The sequence below is a fragment of the Anser brachyrhynchus genome (assembly GCF_964034855.1).
Source record: "Anser brachyrhynchus genome assembly, chromosome: 3".
Lineage (NCBI taxonomy): Eukaryota > Metazoa > Chordata > Aves > Anseriformes > Anatidae > Anser > Anser brachyrhynchus.
The window spans coordinates 41,391,304-41,412,771 of record NC_137696.1 but is presented as its reverse complement, the minus strand read 5'-3'; the positions used below and the strand labels follow the sequence as shown (position 1 = coordinate 41,412,771).

At 36.4% G+C, this 21,468-nt stretch overlaps 1 protein-coding gene across 3 annotated transcripts in view; it reads left to right on the top strand.

The window, feature by feature from the left end:
• Positions 1 to 21,468, top strand: part of CNST (consortin, connexin sorting protein) — a 55,040-nt gene that overhangs the window by 16,479 nt on the left and 17,093 nt on the right. For all 3 annotated transcript variants that reach the window (XR_013949129.1, XM_080586725.1, XM_080586726.1), the window contains 7 exons: positions 6,633 to 6,838; positions 10,426 to 10,456; positions 12,925 to 13,011; positions 13,481 to 13,595; positions 15,779 to 15,800; positions 15,971 to 16,067; positions 20,475 to 21,352. Coding sequence is in view for 2 of the 3 variants with exons in the window: in XM_080586725.1 (XP_080442851.1) it covers positions 6,633 to 6,838; positions 10,426 to 10,456; positions 12,925 to 13,011; positions 13,481 to 13,595; positions 15,779 to 15,800; positions 15,971 to 16,067; positions 20,475 to 21,352 (1,436 nt within the window). In the remaining variant the exon portion in view is untranslated. The remainder of the gene's footprint in view (positions 1 to 6,632; positions 6,839 to 10,425; positions 10,457 to 12,924; positions 13,012 to 13,480; positions 13,596 to 15,778; positions 15,801 to 15,970; positions 16,068 to 20,474; positions 21,353 to 21,468) is intronic.

The following is a 21,468-nucleotide window of genomic DNA, read 5'->3' as shown; positions in this document are numbered from 1 at the left end:
GGAACAACTGAGTCACTCCTACTTTTTTTTTCCCATGTATTTTTTTCTTCTAAGGATTGAGAAGATGGGGAATTCGGCAGTTTATAATAGGTAGTTTTAAAATACATTTTTCTTGCCAAAATTCTTCTGTGGCCTAATTGTGCTAAATGATGATGATCTAAAGGGACTGCAAAATAGGTAAAGCAAGGGAAAGGAAGGAAGCTTGTGTTCCATATCTTGTACATACAGGCAAGATCTAGAAGAGAAAAAATATGTTTTGTAGTAAAGATTAGAGGGTACTGAAATCTGTCGTCATGAGGAGAATGATTTGTCCTTAAATAATGAAGAAAATCAGTGAGTATGTCTTGCAATTGTAGATTTCATGTATAAAAAGATAAGAAAAGTAAAACAAAAGAGGGATTGGAAGAAGTAATTGAGGACTGGTAGTGGAATAATTTTTTTTTAAAAAAAGTTAATGAAATGTAATATAGATCTGTGGACAGAAGTATCTGAAGTATGGTGAGAGGAAGAAATAAATTTACCCAAAAACTGAAAATTATACTTTGCCCATATTCTGTTTCCGCTAGTTTGTATTCTTGATGATGAATGCAATCAACAGATGCAGAAGTACCACAGAAACAGCTGTGCACAGTAGATGGCAGTTCTAAGGCAGAAAGCTGAAATAAAGAAAACTTCCTGAAAAACCTAGAGATGCAGAATACCGCAACAGGGAAGAATATCCTGCCTGCAAAGTTTTTTAAGGAGTTTTCTTGGGAATAAAAATAGAATCCATGTGAACAAACTCTAACTACTTTATTAATAAAGAACCTTGATCATTACAGTAGGAAGATCAAAATACAAAATTATATCATATTTCCCATTGACTATGGGTTAATTTACATTAAGCTTTCTAGTTATCATCGTATGGTGGTTCTCCTGTTTTCACACGATGCAGTGAGTCACAATTTCTTGATGTTGCAGATGTCTTTATTTTAGTGAGAACCTTCCTTTTTTCATTTTTAACATCAGCTATTTTAACTAATTCTTGAGTATCCCTCTAGTGTCGCTCTACATAAAGAACCAAACTAGCTTTCTGTGCTTTATGCCAATTCAGAGAGAGAATAGTCAGAGAGGAAAATCACTGAATGGGTGACAGCAGAGAGTCACACAATCCAGTTAGAATCTCAGACTGAATACTTGCAGGACATGTATTATGGTGATATTTTTTAATTTTTATTTTTAACTACTGAAAAATCATGGATGAGCTGGCTTTGACTCATAGATATAGAAGAGTGTTATGAATCGTCCTCTCTTTCTATATAAGCAAACCTGTTACTGTCGCTGTTAATGTTAAATCTGGAAAAGCGGATGTTTGACGTAAATAACACGTCTGTATCTAGTCACTTGCTGATATCTAAAGGAGTGAACTTGGAGTATGGAAACCTACCTTTTATTTTTTCGGGACTTGCTCAGCAGAAGATTGGTGATCGCTAGAGAAGTCCCTTTTCCACTCTGAACATATGTTTTTACTTCAGAAGAAAGAGCGAGTACTGCCACTTGCAGAGTGTTTGAAACCCTCTAAATATTTTCTTATGAAGTATAAACAACTACAAGTACTTGACTGTTATGTTTTTGTATATATTTGCAATGTGTAGGAGCTACAGTTACCCTAGCTTCTACAATCAGTGGCAGAGATGCAGGAATTACTGTAGCAGTTGAAGATCCATGTTGTTGAATGTCCTGCCTCTGACAGTGGTCAGTAGAGGATTGCTAAATAAGAGTTCTAAGGACAAGGTGAAGAGAGATGTTTGGTAGTGTCTTCTCCTTGCCACCAGAAATTGCCCATTCGGGATCTCCCTGGGTGAGAATAGACAGAATCCAGTGGCTTCCAGTGAATTTGCCGCCCGACTTTAGTTGTTTCTCCCATTCTTTTTGTACGCTAATAGTTTCGAATAAATATATCCGGTAAGGAGGCCACTGGTGATCAAAGATGTGATGTAACTATAAACGGACAAATTTAAACTTTAGTGATTATTCATCCTTGGATTCCTTGTAGTGAATCGTACTTGCTGTAGTGAGATAGAGATAGTGATTCATGGAGCGTCACCTGCTTCAGTGTATTTTTATAAATGTGGATCTCAAATTATCCCCGTTCCCTGAAAATAATTTTGTCTTTTTCTGAAAGGTCATCCCTGGCATAATTGGTAACTTCATGTTGTAAAATCACACTGTGTAATTCATGAACATAGTGTAGCATGGTGTCTTGCACTTGATTGCTTTTCCTGGTGTTAAATTCTGCAACGCACACTTTTCCTGTAATTATTCAACTTATTTCATGAAGTAGCGTAAAGATGGGAGAGAAAGTGAAGCGGTTGGGATGGATTTGGTGTTGCAGCAAATTAAATACATGACTATAAACTGGTCACATTTTATGGAGAGCCAAGCAGAGTCATTTTACTTGTTTGCTGTGCTAAACAAGATTTTGAGCTTGCTCAGCTATAGTTTGATCTTTAACGATGTTCCCCCCAATACTCTTGTCTGTTTAAAAAAAAAAAAAAAACTCTTAAAAATGAGGTATTTTCAAAATACTTAAATACTTCGGGGGGGGGAGGGGTTATGGTTCTTGAATGACTCAGTCTGAACCAGCTTCCTGGTACTGAGTACCAAAAATGTTTTAAAAAAAAAAATTAGAAATGTTCTGTACCAGAAACTTCTGTTACTGATGAGAGACAAAACTAATGTTACCAAATAGAAAAATTAAAATTGAATTGAAAAACAGAGGACAGTATCTGTAAGTTTATTTTGATAGCTTTAATTGGTAGCAAATGCTACATACTTGCACATCTGACATTTTCAAGCAGGTGGCAAGAGCAGCTTAATTTCATGTACTGGAAGTACTGACAAAAGCAGGAGTGAGACGTGGAAAAATGCGTTTGTTGCTTCCATTCAGAAGGTCTGTCAAAGTTGGAATTTTGTTCAGACATGGGGCTGCTTTGGTGAACTTTTAGAAAACTTACGAGAAAGTTTGCATCACCCCTTGTCTTAGGAGTTGTTGGCACTCCCAGTTGGGCACAGAAGATGTCAGTTAAAAACTTTGTGAGTCTGGCAGGTCAGGGACTTGAACTTAGGTATTTGCCATATTCCAAATGAGTGCTCTCGCCATTGAAGAGGTGATATTTTCTGTTTCATTGTGTTTTTTTGGTTGGTTTGTTTTTCTCCACATTCCTTTTCATAAAGGATTTTAGTTGCACTCTGGTATGGAACAAAGTGTGCTTTTCAGTATTTATGTTTTGCAAAGTGAAAAAAAAAAAAAGCATCTTTGTTTCTTTAAATATCAGACATATACATAACTGTCTTTTGTCATATTTTTTTTTCAAATCTGCTTTAGACAGTAAGATTGAGTTCCATGAAAAAGTGGTGGTGTGTGTCCTTTTTAAGAATATGGAGAATAAATAGAGGAAGTGGGATCTTGCCTCATAAAACTTTTATGATAAAATTATATTCCTAAGCGTTACTGCCACGAGAAACGTTCTTGGTTTTGTTGTTACTAAGGCACAAATGCTGTCCTGGGTTTAGAATTATCCTGAATGGCTCTGATGTGTTGCTTCAACTTCAGTGTAGTAAGCTGAGGGCAGAATTGGATTCCCAGTGGGTGACAGCTCAACTATATATAGGAACAATATGCAGTGTATAAACTATGTATTAGAGCAGCGGTACCAAAATAACATTAAACTGAAGTTGGTTTTTTTTTTGTCATAGTTGCTATTGTGCATGTTCCGTGTTTTGATGTGACAGGTGTTTATTAACTCCTTAATCAAGTGCAATTTGAAGTGGCTTTTTTTTTTCCAGAGAGAGGTGGACCCTCTTTTCTTATTTCATGACCGTGTGCTGAACAGAAACTTGTCTCTTTAAATACAGCCTTCAGTCTATCTCTAAAAACACCTTCTTGTTTGCATCTTGCATGCATTTATGTCTCCTGTTGCTTTTGGCACACAGTAAGTGCAAATAAATACTGGAAAAGCAGAGATGTACATTAATATTGAAAAAGCAATATTAAATTACACCCATATTTTGTCTGGCAATAAGCCCTGCAGAAACAGCCACCCACAGAGATTATTAGTGCTCCTGACCTGGATAGTTTACAACAGAGAGTTTGTAAATAACCAAAAATAGAACGGTAGAGCCTTCAGCAGACAAGCCAATGCCTTTCTTAAGCCCTAAATCTCAAACCTGAATCATCACTGTAGGGTGTCAGTGAACACAAGGGAGTCTGAAACAGCTGAGTGCTCGAGCTGCCGAAGCAGCACAAGAGCGATGGTTACAAAAAGAGATGCTTATTGTTGGGAATAGGTTAGCTTGACACAGTGTCCCCATGTATCCTGCTTTTAACTGATAACATGATTTCCAGAAAATGGGTGTAGTTCGGGAATAACATACTCATCATAACTTGAGTTTATAAAAGTTTATTCTGCACTTCTCAGCATCTTGGTGTATGTATCATCTATACAAGTTGCTTTTTATATGTTGTCTAATTAATTGTGAAGATAACTTCAATAAATTTTTAATTTCACAAACACATTTGGTGACTAAAAATAGCTATGGAGCTGTGAGTGGATTTTTTTTCCTTTTTATTTACTTATTTGTTATATTTGTTATACTTTTTTATTAAAAAAAAATCTGTCCTATAAATGTATGAAATTCAGTGCATTTTTATGAAAAGAAATTGTTCATGAATTGGAGGAATCAACTATAGTGGATTCTGGCTAAGCACCTACTCTCTTGTGCTGGTTTAATCAACACAAGATTGGTGTATAGTCCATTCAGCTTGTCCCACCTTCTCTACCTCACAAGTCTCTACCCTGTCCCCACTCGTCTTTCTTTTCTACTAGGTGAAGAGTCCAGATGTAATAGTTTTTCCTGATGCACCCTAACTCCTAATTTACTCTGAGATTTTTGATCCTTTCAGTTGTTCTCTGTACTTGCTGTGAATCCTGTATACCAGTCTTGAGATAAGAGATGGGAACTGTGCTGCCAAAATGCTGGCAGTGCAAGTCAGCAAAATTGTATCTTCTGTTTTGTTCTCAGCAGCCTTTCTGGTCGCGTCTAATGTTTTGTTGGTTTTTATTTTGGCACATGCTGCACACAGGCTGATGATTCCACAGAGCTGCCAACAATGACTCCAAGGTCTTTCCTGACTTTTTTTCATCTGGTTATGAAACTGGAATTTTACAGGCAACAGTTTAGATAATTTTCATAGATTTATTACTTTTACCTACACTGCATCTCATCTGCCACCTTTTTGCCTGCTCAAGTTTTTGAGGTCCTTCTGAACTTCATCACCTTGGCTCCAAAGACGTTAGTATCATTTGCACAGTTTGAGATTTCATCGACCATCTTTGACTTGGAGAAGGAAGTAAAGATACTGAGTAAAAACGGTCCATGATAGTCCCTGTCACCCTGGAGTATCCCACCACTGACTTTTTTCCATTTTCAAAAGGAACCATCAAGCCCTGCCTTTGCTTCCAGTCCTTTAAGAACCTCTCCTCCGATGTGCTGGCAACTTTTCATTTTTAGAAAAAAACAGGGATTTGCACCCAGAAATTTTTTTCCTGTAGTATTTTTACACTGTTACACTTTACATGGTCTTTCACCATGCCAGTCCTTCACGGGCGTGCCCACCCTTTTTACTTCTCTAAAAATAGTAGGCAGGCAACAGTGAAGTGGGAGGGAGTATACCATGGAGGTGCTGGTTTTCTGCCTAGCATGAAGTTCTGGTGGTTCAATTCAGTTCACGCTTCCTTGTGTCGTTGGTACCAACAGGGATCACGGCTAATGGCTCGTCTCCTGGACTCCCAAATAAATAGTCTGGCTACTTAGGGGCTTTTTCCTTTCCACCCAGCAGTACGATCCTCCTGCCTGTCTGTCTTCCACAGTAGAATTCCCACTGTCATCATCTACTTCTTTCTGTCCTTTAAGATCCTGTCATCACCATGAGGAGATGCTGTGTTATCCTCTGAAGAAGGTTAAATTCACTTTCTCAGCAGGAGCCTTTCCTTCTTTGGGGCTTTTCCCTCTACAAGTTCCTTAGCAGGCATGAAGAGACAGACCAAGAACCTCATTTCACATTCTCCTGGCCTACCCAAGACAGCCACTCCGTGCGTCCTCAGTTGGTCCCAGCAAACTCACAGGCGCTCTCCTGGCATAGGTGCCCACCACCAGAACCCCCGCTCATCGCACAAACTGCTCCCTGCCTATCTGCCGCCTGCTATTTATTTGTTCTTCTTTTGTCCCTTCTGAGCAAAACTGTGTTGCAAAAACTGTAACATCAGTCACAACACTGTTTTTTAGGTCATCCTGGTCTCCTTTAATCGCTCAATCAAACAGTTTAGACTAGGTGTTTTTTCATCCCACATTAAAATTGGATCCCAGTTAGTAGCGTACAAAAATAGCTATTGTGTGTCTGTCTTTTCAGGTAGGTGAGCTGACATTGAGACAGACCTATTGCAACTAGTTTTGACAAGACTGATAATTTATTTACTTGCAGGAATGTTATTTCAGATCCTAGCTTTTTATTCACAGCTATTGTATTGAAATTTCCTAAAAATGCGGCTTGACATTTTGAATTCTAACCTAAATACTTGTTCTTTTCAAAGGAGTTCCTTCAATGGGAACCACAGCAATCAAGGAGGAAAATACTCTTGTTACACATACAGATTCAGTGCATGCTGAAGGTGCTGTTGAAGCAAATGAAAATTCTCACCAAAAAGAACAAAATCAAACGTTGCAGTCCCTTTTCTCTTTGCTCCGTGAAGAGGTTGAGCAGATGGATTCAAAGATACTGCCCCTGTGTCTGCATCAGGTACTATCATTCTGGGTTGTTGCACGCAGCTTTGTGATTTGAGACTTTTTCTCATTAGGAAAAAGGTTCGTTAATTCAACATATGTCAATATTCATATCTGGACAGAATAATTTGAAGTTTCTATATATAACAGAGGGTCACGGCAGATATCTTCTAATATATGTTAAATGGTAAGTTACCTTGAAAGTATATTCTGCAGTTAATTGAAACTTAAGGGTAAGTTTTCTGATATCTTACACACTTTAAATCAAACTTGCTTTTCTGTGGAAGAGTTTTTGACAATATTAATTTTTTCCCCAGTCAGTGAAGTCCTAGAGCGGGTTGGGAAGATTTAGGAAAATAACTCTTCAAAATACCTAAAATATGTTTTGTAGGACACTGGTGTAAATAGAAGACTGGTGATGTTTAAATTATGTTTTATATCTGTAATTATTTTTACTGTTGCAGACTTCTTTCTAGCATGAACTTCATGCGTGAATGCTGAGATTCATGCTTCCTGAGTATCTACAGCACAGTCACCACATGTGCAACACCAACAGAAATACTGTGTGATTTGAAAAGCAATCTTTTTTTTTTTTTTTTAATAACTGGCAAAGTATGTTTTTCTTTTGGAAGATCATAGTGCAAAATGAGTATGTGTCTAGAACTTGATTCGCTATTAATACATAGTTTGATTCTGATTCTGTCAGACTGAGAATGGACTGGACAACATTTTGTTTGGCTACAGCCTCTCACGGGCTAGAGAGAGACGTGAGACAGTGTCTGTTTTGACTTAGTTACATGATCCTTATTGCAGAAATTTGGGTGACTGTAATATTTAAAACTTCTTCCCTATGATGACGCTCCTGCATCCTTGTTCTCTTTGATGTGGATAAGAGATGGTTTGAGAGTGTTCTCTTCCATATCACAAATTTTAGATACTTCACATTTGATATAGGTTTTTTGTTTGTTTGTTTGTTTTTTAAATACTTGTGTTCAAGTGAAGTTATTTTATGTTGTTCCTTAACTTACTTGAAACTTAGCATTAGGGTTAACCATTTGTACTTGTAGCCATGTTTAATTTGGTGTTTGTCCATGAGTCAGTAGAAAGGTCTCCTTTGGAAAACAATACAGTTAAGGCAAGAATTTCAAAACACTTCACAAACATTAAGGAGTGTCACTGACCACAATGGAGATGAAATCTGTTCACAGCTTCGTAGATGAGGAAGCCAAACCCTAAAGGGAACAACCTTTTCAAAGTCATACAGGAACTGCAACAGAACTGAAAACAGAATCTGAGTTTCTAGACTCAAACATGTTAACCACACAGCTTCTCTTTTTTCCTAAGACATATTCAGCATTTTGTATTGGAATGTGTGAAAGACATGTTTTTATTTCTGAGGTTTTTTGTTGTTGTTTTATTCTGTTTAGAAGCAAATCCATCAGTGTTCATCAGCTTTCTTGGAAAGTCTACCCAGTTTTCTGGCAAGCACAAATAAGTTTTTGCTGTTTGAAATCTCAAAAGATTCCTCTCTTGTCAAGAGAGGAATGGAAAGAAATACGTTTCAGTTACCAGCTTAGTTTCCCTATATAGCTTTAAACCTTTTCCTTTCCAGAATATCAGCTCTATCTTTTCTGTAGTATTCCCCATCAACAACTCAGAGACAAAGCAAAATTTAGATTCTGCTTAAAAATACTCTGATTTTTCCGAATGTCTTTGGATACTGCCTTCTCTCAGCTGGTTGCCTAGACTAATAAAGTGGTGCCTTTGCCATTTTAGTCCAAGAGCTTGTCCTTTATATCAGTTCTGAGAAAGGAGAGGGGAAAAAAAAGGCAACAACAAAAGATACCTTTACCTGATTAACAGAAAAATGGTTTCCTAACTGGGAACTAGACTTTTCTTCATGAAGTTCTTGCCACCTCCATGCTTGTAGTTTTGGATTTGAGCTGGCTGAAAGCAAAAGCATCACTAGGAAGAGGTTAGTAAATCTAGTTCAGTAGTCTGCAGTTAATACGTAGCTTTGCTGTAGCAAATCTTTGCATGCCCATGTCCTTGGTATGGAAAGCTCCTTAGTGTAAATATAAGTAATGCCTTGGTAAGCATATATTTACTGTTCCTTTTTGCAGTGATCTATTAAAGATCAAAGTTGCAAAATTACGCAACCAAGGTAAAGTTTATTTTAAGATGTCACAGACAGAGATCTTGAATGCTTAGCCACAGAGATCTCTTTTTTCAATTCCTAGCCATTGGCTAAGATGATAGCTGTTACAACATTTAATGTCAGTTTACAATTTTTTTAAGCTACAAGTGCTAGAGACTGACTTATATTTTTAAGTATTTTGGATGTTCCTGTGACATGTTATTTCAAAGTAGTCTTTCTTATGTTTGGACCTCAGTAGCTGCTTTGGAATGATTTTTTTTTTTTTTTTTTTCATAATAAAACCCCTTAGCACTTTAAGGTCTAAATAATGCATTAGGGACCACTTTCTTTTTTCTTGTGTCAGCTCCATAGTATTTCTTTGTTTTGACATGTCTGTATTAACTCAGTGTCCACGTAGGTGAACAAGTCTTGAAGAACTGTTGTGATTTTTTTTAGGGTTTTGTTGTTTTTTATTTTTTTCTTTCCAGTGGTCTTTTTTTTGGCAGAGCTGTCTTGTTATGAATCCAATTTTAATTGTTCCATTACAGAAATGTCAATTTAAGGAGGAAAAGCCTCAGATTTGTTCTGTCATAACAACTACAGTGCATATCAAACGGCTGCCATCTGGGTTAACTACATGACTTGCTCTGTTGTTGAAGAGCTTCAGATATCAAGGTGCTAGGCTTAGTGAACTGACACGGAGCAGAAGGTCCTTAGATCTTTTTAACACAGAACAGAAGCTTCATGAAAGAAAGTGGCAGAAGGTTGCTGCAATGGTGGTGTCTGGATTCTGCTGGCAGAATAGGAGTAACATGGGAAAAAGAAAAAAAAAAAAACAAATTCAGTCCTTTTATGTTTATCTCATGAATTTCCAATGCTTAAAATTTGAAATATTGTAAACAGGAAGCCTGTTGGTATGTCTCTGATCTTGCAATAGGTAATATTTTCAGTTTCTTTGATCCAAAAATTGTTCTTTTGTCATCAGTCAGTAAGCCTATGCTTTTCTATTTTATTTCATGGCACTGTAATGCTCAGGAGAGCTCAACAATATTACTTCTGTCAAACGTAAGGAAGCAATGGTTAATAATAGAATTCAAACTCTTTGACCCATCTCATATCAGTAAATACAGTGCCTCTCTTCTGGGTTATCTTAAAACTTTCTAATATGATTGTTAAAAAAAAAAGCTGAAATAAGTGCTTGTTGTAACAAGATAAAACCCAACTAACATTTGGGAAAATTCATTTGTGTGAGTAGACTTAGAATTTCTTTGTTGTTTGATACTCTTTTTAAACATCTTTCCTAGAATAAGAATACATGCACTTAGTCTGAACACTTACGTTCTGTTGAAACTAAATACAAACCTACAAAACAGATGTTTAAAAACTATAATAAAAAGTTCTTACTATATCCTTACCACTCTCATAAAAATAGAGAATGCTAATTTTTCCGCCCTTTTCCTTTGCAGATAGCTGAGACCTATTTTCAAGAGGAGGAATGTATCCTTTTACTTGAAAAAATTACGTGGTATTTAAATAATCTGTCATGATAAAACATAAAAGACATACTTTACAATTGACTCACAGGTTGTGGGTCAGGGGTAGAAAGAAGTAAGAGCCCTAATTTACCTATGAGTGAATATACAATATGTTAGCAAGTCCTTCTTAATCAGACATCTGGAATATGAGTTAAGTAATAAATCCACTTTCAAAACCTGTGCTGATAGAATCATTAGCAGTTGTGCACAAACAAGGAAGTAAGAAAATGTTTTCAAAGGACATCTGTTTTATGGGATAAGTTTTGTTCTAAGTACTAGTAACTGGGAATATGTCCAATCCAGATAGGATTTATATTCTCTTATATCAAGTAGGGCACTAGCGTTGCAAGAACAAAATTATTACAACAGTTGATTAGAATAGGTGCTATTAGTGTCTAGATTAGAATAAAAATACCAAACACTGAGCTAAGGGAGATCAGTAACTTGCATACAATAGCAGCATGTTCTTTGTCAAATGCTATTTAGTCAAAGTCGTATCGAAGTAGTTTCAGAACCTTGTCACAGGAAACCGTGGGTAATTGCTTCTGGAAACAGCTAAGGTTACTTTGATTTCTTCATAGATAATGCAAACAAGTTTGATCAGCAAGTTCTAATAGTTGAACTGCTAATAATTACTCTGACATATTTCAGTAATTCTGGGAGAGAGTAATAATATTAAACCTTAAAGTGAAATGATATTTTTAGAAAACCTGTACTGGGTTTTTTGTTTGCTTTTGAATGAAAATGTTCAGATTATAAAAAGAAGAGGCAAGTGGTAAGCCCTTAAGGTATATATGATTCACTAAGGTGCATCATAAATTCAAAAAAATCTGTGCATACAGATTATTTCTTTATTGTGTAATTTGTTACCTTTGTAAAAACAAACAAAATAAAGCAACTGGGCAATTATAATGATTAAATAACAAAGCAAAAGAAGCTCGGAAAGGTATTCTTGAAATTTAGCCGAAATATATTAGGCTGGAGTACAAAACCAGAGAAACTACTGTAACAATATTTTAAAAGAAATATGTTATGTAAAATATCCATCACTATCTTAGAGAACATCCATCAGAAAAAAATATATATATATTTATAATGCAACTTAGAAAAATAGAAAAATTCTGTAGAAGAATTACGGCTCTCCATGGAAAAATACAGTAAATTTAAAATGCAGTATACACCTGATGTGTGGAATTCAACACCACAATATAATACATATTTATGAAGGATATCCCTTCTGTACTTGCAGCCATCAGTTTCCTGAGGTTAATAAAGAACTTACTTTATCATGTTGCATAGTATTAATTATCCATGATGGCCATTTTAATTCATCCAGTGTAGAACTGCATATTTAACAATAATTTAGGGTTTTCTGCTGTGATCTGTAAGGCTCTCTCTCTGATCTGTAATTCTGTTTCTAATAACAGATATCTTGAAGGCAGGGAATATTTCTTCCATTAATATTGTTATTTATAAGCCATGCTATATACGTGTTGCATAAGGCTAAAAAAAAAAAACAAGTACTGATGGTGTATTCACAATAATTACTTTAGTGTTTTAATTAGAATGAATAATGGATTTTTTTCTATATTACTATGAACCTCATTCAGACTACTACTATCCTCTGTATATCCTACTGTATATCCTACTCTGTGTATCCTATTGTAGAATTAAATTTGAAATAGCTGACAAAACATAGCTTTAAACAAAACTAACAACTGAGGGCTGATGGAACTAAAATTGTCCTAAACTATTGCGAATTTAAAAAACTATCAGTATACCTTTCTGAATACATTGGTAATGTTGAGGGGAGGGGAAAGAGTTCTTCATGTAGAAGAAAAGTAAAGAGAATCTTCAGAAAAAAGAAAAAAGGTGTCTCAGCTGTCCAACAGTGTTAAATGCAGTTGTTCAAAAGAGGGATGGTATCTTTGTAGAGTCTGAGTCGGGAAAGTTTTTTTTGTTTTTTTTTTTTAATACTGTCACCAGCTGGTCAATAAGGAGGAGTTGTATTTTCAGTTAGTTATGTTTATTGACATATAATTGTATATCTTGAGAGAGGCATACTAGTATTTGTGTAATTGTTTTGCTTTTCATTTACCACAGATTTTATTTTCTGAAAACAGTTGTCAGCATAGTAACCTTTTGCTCATTTCTTTTCTAGAAAAACTTGCTGGCCACAAGAGATGGGTATAGGTAACTGCTGAAGAGAATAGGGTTTTCATTTTTGGAACTTACTTGGTTCTCATTTGCTGTATTCATGTCTGCTATTGTTTTCTTCCTTGCATAGAAATATAGATGCTAACTATTATTCATTTTGATTCAATAATGTCAAACTTCAGGTACTGACTGTCCTTTCAGATATGGTGTCAAATGCAAATAATTCATAATATGTTTGTGTATGTGTGCTTTCTTCTTTAACCTTCCATTAAGATGAGAAGGCAATGAAGTTCATTCAGCTTGAACGATTGTATCATGAGCAGCTACTTGCTAATCTTTCTTCCATACAGGAACAGTGGGGTAAGTGTAGGCTAAACTATTATAGTAGAAGGAAGAGATCATTTGTTTTATATTTCTAATTAATAGAGCTTGCTTTTTGCCAGCTTAAAAATGTTAAACAGCAAAAGTATCATTTATATCAGAATTTCTCTAACTTGTTATGAGAAAAGTAATCCTTCTTTGGATTCCTTCTTGCATATATCATGAAGAAAGCACGAATAGTTTATCATTCTTTATTCTGTCAATTGAGATTTTGATCAACAGTTGTTTGGGGGTTATTTTTGTTTTAAGGTTGATTAATATAATATTACGAAAATAAAGCACGTTGTGACAAAATATGATGCTTTTTACAAAGTCTGAAACAAGATTGTAGAGCGTATGCAGAGGAGCTGTTACTATTTCTCTATGAATTAATTTAGCATTCATGTTTTGTGTTAAGCAAATATAACTCCTATAATACTTTGCATAAAAATATTTCGGTTTAATTTAGAAAGAAAATGGAAAACAGCAGTTTCTAGTCCAGTTAGAACGCTGAGGAATTCAGCTAAAGAACTGAGTAGTGAAGAGCTGGAAAAGCTTACTAAAGTTTGTTCTTCGCATCAACAGTAAGTATAAGAAAATATTACTTTTACAGTACTAATATGCTAGTGCAGCTGTTGTCTACTTACTACTATGGGTGTTTTTAAAAAGTCAATCCCAAAATAAAATCTGTATCCCATTGACTTCAGTGAATTTGCTTATAAAGTGGTTGCTGTTCCTGATATGCAATTGACATGTTTCAGTTACCATCAGTTTTCACAGTGTTCTCATATGATTTGAGGAATGTACAGGGACTAGATCTGGACTGTTTTCAGCAAATCATTACTCTGCCAAAAATGGAGTGTTGAGTTAATTTGTATTTTCAGCCAAAGTAAAAACTGGGAAATGTTCATTTAGGAAGAGACAGACTGCAGATCTGATGATGGTGCTTGTGCCTATACCTACTGTTCTAATCACTGTTTTTAAATACACTTGCCTAACACCTCAAACTCGAGTACTCACAACTACTCAATAGGACTTCATTTGAAAATCTTTGACATTTTAGGACAATCACTAATGCTTTGAGTCATTCTTGTTACCTTCTGTTGATTTCATATGGGTTGCTTAAACATTATGAAGCAGCAGTTCTGTACTTGACTAGTGTGACAGTCTTTGGAAAAGTTAAGAAATCTTTGTTTGTACCTGCTTTGCCTGGTTCAGCAGCCTCACGAACCATTTTATCACAATATAGCAAACTTTTGAACAGTTCCTGGGGTACGCTTCTGGATAGTAACATATAAAGGATTTTACCCATTAGGAAGGCAAAGACCTGTTATTTCATGGGTGAATGTCTTACCCGCTAGGCCTTTTAAGGGACTGGTGAAAAAAGGATACTAGCTACCACTGAAAAATGATCGGCCAAAAGATGCTCTCAATCAGATGGGGAGAGAGAATTTTTCTCGAATACGTCTGCTTTGGCTTAGTCAGTTGGATGTAGCAAAAGCAAAAATATTCCTGTTGTTCACAGAGTGTGATGTAGCTTCCACATTTTTTCTGTGGGTGACAATACAGAAGTTGGAAAGCACCCAGGCTGACCATCAGAGCCCAGGCTGAGGTTGTTTGTTGTACTCTGAATGCATTTGGGGGGGGGAATCCCCAGAAAGCGTAAGCCTGCGTTTCCATGGGAGGTAGAGGCAGCTCTGGCACCGTAGCTGCAAGTTTTCTCCCAGAGCCTGCTGCTGCTGCAAGCTTCCACTCTGTGTGCCTGCAGGGTTCCTCAAGCTACATTTTATATATGTGACCTTGCAAGCCCACATGAAGATTAGGATTCAAGACTATTACAATTTATATGCCACAACTAGCAGCACCTCCCTAGGCACTGAATTCTCACCTTGTTGAGAATAATTTTGCTTTCTCCTTCTAATTCTTACATGCAGCCTCACTTTTAAATATAAAAATTCAATTATGTAAAATCATTCCTGGTTCTGAAGAACCCTGCAACTTGATAAAAAATGAGGATTCTGTTCATTTGCCATGATTGGTTCTCTGTATATAATATTACTTTTCCAGAACTCTCTAGGCAAAAGTCTATTTAATATATTTTTTTCTAAGCTTTATGCTCAATTTATTTTGCAATTAAAATAATACTTTAAGACAGGGTCTTGGAAAATATGAGCATTTTGCTTTTTAAGTTGAAAGCAAGGTACACATCGTGCACGAATGTTTACACAGCTTGCAAAGTCCACGCTATTAGCAATGCTGACTCACCTGCGAATCCCAGTGGAGTCAGTGGAAGCTGTTCTATCTTACAATAGCCAGAAAATATGTCCCAGTGTAAACAGTCTAAGGAGAGGCAAGTAAGGTGGTGGTGGTGGTGTTTTTTTTTCCCCTTCCTCAACCTCTGTTATAGCAATCAGTATTTTTAATACTAGTAGATCCTGTGTCCTTACGTGATTTTGAAAGTTGGCAGTGTTCTCCTTTAGCAAAAAGTTGTACAGGAATTTAGATCGCTTGATATGCTGCAGTAACTTTTAACTGCTTTCTTAAATAGGTGGGGCAATGTTTGGGCTAATTGGTCTTTTGATTATATTTACATATGGTACAGATCTGTGTTTGAAACTGTCTTAACATGCTGATGCCGTTTCAATGTTAGAAAAGTTCTGTGCTAATATTAGAGCAGAGAAAAGGCTAATAGGATTTCAGTGCCATTTTTTATGAAGAATGTTGTTGCTGAGTAGTTTAATTTATTCTTTTTTCTTCATTGCTGCAGGCCACAGGCACCCAAAAATAAGGTAAGGAGCCATTTATGTGAATTTTGCTTTGCCAAAGATTGCTAATTTACAACTAATATTATTAGACATGGTTTTTCCAGTTCAGTGCAGAACCATTTGAAGCTTGAATGTCTCAAGAAGTCACAGTATTCCAGTGCAAAAATGACAGGAAATGCTATCATATTTTACAGCCAGTAGCTGGAGAAATTACATGGGAAAGCAGTTGCTTGCTCCAGTTAATGGGATCAGAGGATTCAAAGAAAAGAGAAGCTGCTGCTTTTAAATCAGGTATGTATGTATATGTATGTACGTGTACATGCATTTGTTTGTATTAGTAACTTTTAATTACATGTGCTACATTGAATTGGGGCTACATATTTCTTTAACAGCACAGAAAATTAAGGAGCTTTTTTGGGTTTCTTGAAGAGAAAACTATAGTTTTGTTAATTTTTTTTTGGTACACACTTTTAGGTCATTTTCATCCTTCTGCCTTGGGGAGCAGCTGCTTTATTTGAGAAACACGTTAGAATCATTGGGTTTTTATGAAACATTTGCAAATTAATGAATTGTTAAAATGGAGACAGAGAGGGAAACAGCATCATTAGGCCACTAGGCCGTGCTTTATCTTTCTCTCTTGCAGCAAAAATGTTCTCTTTATGCTGCACTCCGGTTGCCAAAAATCGCCTGAACTTCAGGACCTTTCCTCAAAAACAGCCAGAATTTCTCACAAGATGAGGGTTGGCATAGGTGACCTCCAGAGGTCCCCTTCAACCTAAGCTATCCAACAAGTGCATATCGGCCAGGATGTTCAGAACTTGGAGTTAATGAAAATACAGAATAGCAAAATGATAATTCTCTAGGTGTGTGGATTCTCTGCATCTTCGTCCTCTTTTCACTGTGACCACTATACTGATCCTTCTCTGTCTTAGCAACCTAACTAAAAACAAAACATTGAAAACGTGGAGCAAACATGCTTGACAGCTCAGAAAGCAGATCAAAAGAACTGAATGTCCTTTTGGTTTTGGATGGCTGAAAAAAAAAAAAGTACCTATAATTACATCATTTTTATTCCAAGTGGGAGCAAAAGCTTTCTGGAGAGCAGAAATTCTGACCTTTTGAAACTTCTGAATTAAGTAGCATTTTTTGTAAATGTTAAGATACAACATCTAGACATATTAAAATTAATGTGAAAGTAATTAATGGTGCAAATGGATTTTTTCGTGTTTTTCTCTTAATGTAACTCTTGTCAAAATGTCATCAAAACCTTTGGGTTCCCGTGAAGTGTTTGTAAATTAATAAAACTATGTATTCCATTATAAAGCTGTTCTGCTGAGAATTTTCCAGCAGTGCTGAATATTTTGTCAATACAAAGATAGGGGTATTTCAAGCCTAACTCAAGATTAAATGCTTAAGATTTACGAGAGATGCTTTTCACAAATTAGTACGTTCTTGAGGAAGCTATGACTCCTGACCCTGACAGATCTCTTGATCTGTTAAGACAGCTTGTCTTTTAATAAAAGCAATGGTCACTCAGTTACTACTGCCCCTCACAATGTCGATGTGTCAGCAGCATAGGGCTGAATGTTTTTGTCACAGTTAGGATTTGGGCGGGGAGGGCACTGGTATGAGCTAATACAGAAGATGGACAGAGATGATCCATAACTCTGGATTTATTTACGTTGCTCAGTGCTGGACAAAAGATATCCAAGCTGTGGGTAAATGATACAGTGCTCCATTGATAAGGACTAAAGTAGTGTATACACATGAGGCGGAATCTTAATTTTCTCTGAACCCCAGTGGAATCCTATACTATTAGAATTATACAGTTTCTAATATTTATACTAACTAACTAACCTGTTCAGCACAGGCCTTCTCACTGTGAACTTACAATGCTTATCTTCTGCTTTTGTCAGGTTTTTTTCCTACAACAGCAAGAACCTTTATTTATTTATTTTTTTCTCCCAACATTCTACATAGAAACGTATCTGCCAATATGAAAGGGAGAACTACTGAACTCAGCTGCTGGTAGTAAAAGTGTGACTTACGGTATGACAGTAAAAGGAAATGCACAAGTAGTTTGAAGACTGTCCTTCATGTGAATTCGTGTTCTATTACACTTTCCTCCCTGGCAGATTTTATCTTTGATTCCACCGACAGAAAGGTCGGGCCCTTAAAGCTATGTGTGTATATTAAAAGATGAGAATTGATGCATACTATATCCATTAATTTATTTGGTTTCTAACTGAAAACTGTAGTGTTAATTAAAGATAATCATGTTCGTGTGTTTTATGAAATCATCTCTAGTGAAATGATGAATTTAATAAAACACTTTGCATAAATTTGCAGTGTGTACATATAACCCTATTTTCAAGGTGTCGAGAAACTTCTTACATACCCTGTTTTCTTTTAAGCCATAAAGGATTTGTTTTTAAATGGAAACGGGGGCAAAGACTAGGGAAGTGTGAATTGTCCACTGGAAGAATGCCATCGTGTTCTCAGCACTCCCTGCTAGACTGCCCTGGGGTAACAGAATGAAGTGACTGCAGGTTTCTGTGATGAACAAAGCAGGTGGCAATTTAATAGTAACTGTTTGGGGGGGGGGGAAGCTTAAATTTCTATAAGTGCTTTTACTGGTAGAAGATTTTCTGTAGACACTTTGTTACAACTCCGACAGATAAAAATTGCTGCCACCTTGGTGGGTACATCTTCATTTAACTTGGTAGGAAAAAGCATCTTCTGTAATGTAAGTCTTCAAGTGTTTGTCTTAGCTTGCCTTGAGCATGTAGTGGGCATGAGTTGTCTAAATCAGGTGTTTTGAAGTAGGTGTAGAGAAAATACTGAAAGCTGCTGAAAATTTGATGTGCAATGTAATGGTGATTGTTACATCTCAGTTCCTGTACCTCTGCAGACAGATAACAGTGTTGGCGTCATTTATTACTGTCTTAGGAATAGAAGCCTGAGCTGAAGGGCCATCTCTCTTTGTAAAGAATTTGATTTAATTTCCGTTCCCATTTAATCTTTGATACTGCAGTTGGGGTTACCAACAAAGATGCCTGTTGTAATGTGGATGTATCCACTGGGGGAAATTGACAGATGGTAACAAAATCTTGTCAGAGTAATCCAGGCTGTGTTTGAACTCATGACCTATATGTGTAGGGCTCAATATCACGTTACAAATCCCTTGGGCTATCTACTACATCTGTACCTAGTTTTCAAGAAGTCCTGGTCTCATACCCGTTTCTTCATTCATAAGTTACGTTCTCTATACGCTCTCAACCATTAATGTTGTTCCTTTTGTCTGCATTTTGAGATGGTTGGATATTCTTCTTCAATTCCCAAGCCTAACTTTTCTATGCTGTCTTGTACTTCACTATGGGGGTAGTTCAGAATTTAATAAAATTGTGCCATAAACTGAAATAATGTGACTATTTCCTAAAAGACAAAAGAATGTGACCCTGTTTCGTGTAACAAGTGAAGGAAATTGCTCAGATTTAAAGTGTTTTAACAGGTGAGGGAGGGTAAGATTGTCATAGAGATATGATAGTATCTTCAGTCCATCTTGTCAGAATGTGTACAGTTAATCAGGGCAGTGTTTAATCTCTTCGTTAATATATTCATGAGATCTTTCTGCTTTTGGCTGTGACCCAAAAAATGCAAACAAGCGTTTTCTGGAGGTAGGAATTTGTTGTTTGGAGTTATTACTATTACTGTAACAGTAGTCCTACTGTAGCATTGTCTTAACTTAGTTTTTATTAAAGTTATGGAAGAAAAAGAGAGTTTCTGTTATAGTTAGCTTGCTTTGGTATTCTAATGCTGAATACTCCTTTTCTCTCTTCATAAGCCTTAAGGGCAAGATCTGGCTTTGAGCTTCTCATAATGGTTAATGTCTCGTAATTTTATTGGCAATTTAGGCTAACTGTCTACTCTTTCATTAGCAGATCATGTCAATGGTAGGTGAATTCACAAACTACATAGTATTCCTCTCAGCTCTCTCTGAAATTTCAGATCAGAAAAATCCATTTCTATTTGTATTGCAAATATGAATACAGAAATAAAACTAATCCAGTTGCATTTTTAATATGTAAACTAACTTTCAATTCCAAAAAGTAAATTGTTATGCAGTATGCTGTGTAAAATACCATAATTGGATTTTTAATTTACCGTTAACTAAAGGAGCTAGTTACCCACTTAAAAGAATTTAATTTAAAATGTATTAAATTAGTATAATTTCAGTTCTTTTAAAGCAAATACAGAGATCTTGTGCGATAGATACACCAGCATCAAAATACAGGGTTTTTTTAATTGTTAAGTGCATGTGTCTGTACTTCAGGCCTCCATAATGTGCAGCCATATAAAATATGCTTTAGAAGGAATGTAGCTGTTCAGAAAGACACTTAAATACATATTTTGCTTGAAGCATGGGAGTAAGTCTGTTTCTCTTCAGGAGGGCACAGTATCATGTGCTTAGCCTGCAAGAATGTGTGTAAACACTGTGTTAAATCAGGAGTCAGCTTTTCAGACTACTTGAGACTAACAAAGCTTTCATTCTGCCTGGAGCATAAGTACTTCCCGATATGGGAGCACGTTTTAAAGCATTAGCTTCCAATGTTATCAAATGATAATATATTCTCTCTCTCCTCTGCTGGTGCTTTAAATCATTTAAAAACACTGGAACTGTTTTCCTGTTGCGCGTAGGTACTGAAACTTGTCCTGGCATTGGACCAAAGAAAGAAGATAAACAGCTGAGCTCTCGTCCTCCAGGTGAAAACAAAACTGAGAGACAGACCGAGACAGCAAGCCTTTCGGTAGCAGCAGGAAAGGACCACATGGAGGAGCAGCACTGCAGTGCTGAATCAACATTGGAGCCACACACCCAGTCCACAGGGACAGTGGGCAGGCCTTCTTCGGGCTGTTTATCATCAGGGGATGCCGGTAAAGATAACAGTTTGCAGCTGAGAGAAAGGCAGCTCTCTAAGGATGCAGAAAAAATAAAAGAGACAGCTGGGGAGCCTGGAGTGAAAATCTCTCCTGGGCCAATGGTAGATGCTGTGGTTTTAACAGATGCTGATTATATGCCTACTGATTCGGTTTCTACTGATAAAGATGTACAAGCTGATAAAAATCTTCTCAGATCAAAACATGTTGCTAGCTCTTCAGAAATTGCTAGTGGCCAGCTCGGAAATAGTGATTTAAACCAGCAACAGAAACAGCCCGATGATGATGACGAAAAATCTCCCCAGGACAGAACTGCATCGAACGTGTGCTCTGGAAGTCATAAAGTGTCTGAGCATGAGAGTACTGCCCTTTCACGAGTATGCAAGGAAATGCAGAGAGCAGCAGGACAGGAGGAGAAGGTAAAAAATGAAGAACAAGAAGATTTTCTTCTTAGACTTTTAAATGGTAACATAATAGACACTGAAGAATCGTTTGCAAGCTTAGCAAACCAAGAGGATTTTGAAACTGTTCCAGATATTTCACCTGAACGAGCATCCTACAACTCACTGGAAGCTTTATCACTAGATGACAGCTTTTCTTCTCTTGATGAACTTGCAAGAAGGATAGAGATTGCAGAGGTAAATACTGTGAATCCTATAAAAGCTTCCATGTTACCTTAGTTAAAATATTTTAGTCATTGCCAACTTCAAAGTGTGTTAAATACTTGTCTTTTTTTTTTAATCTGAAAAGAAAT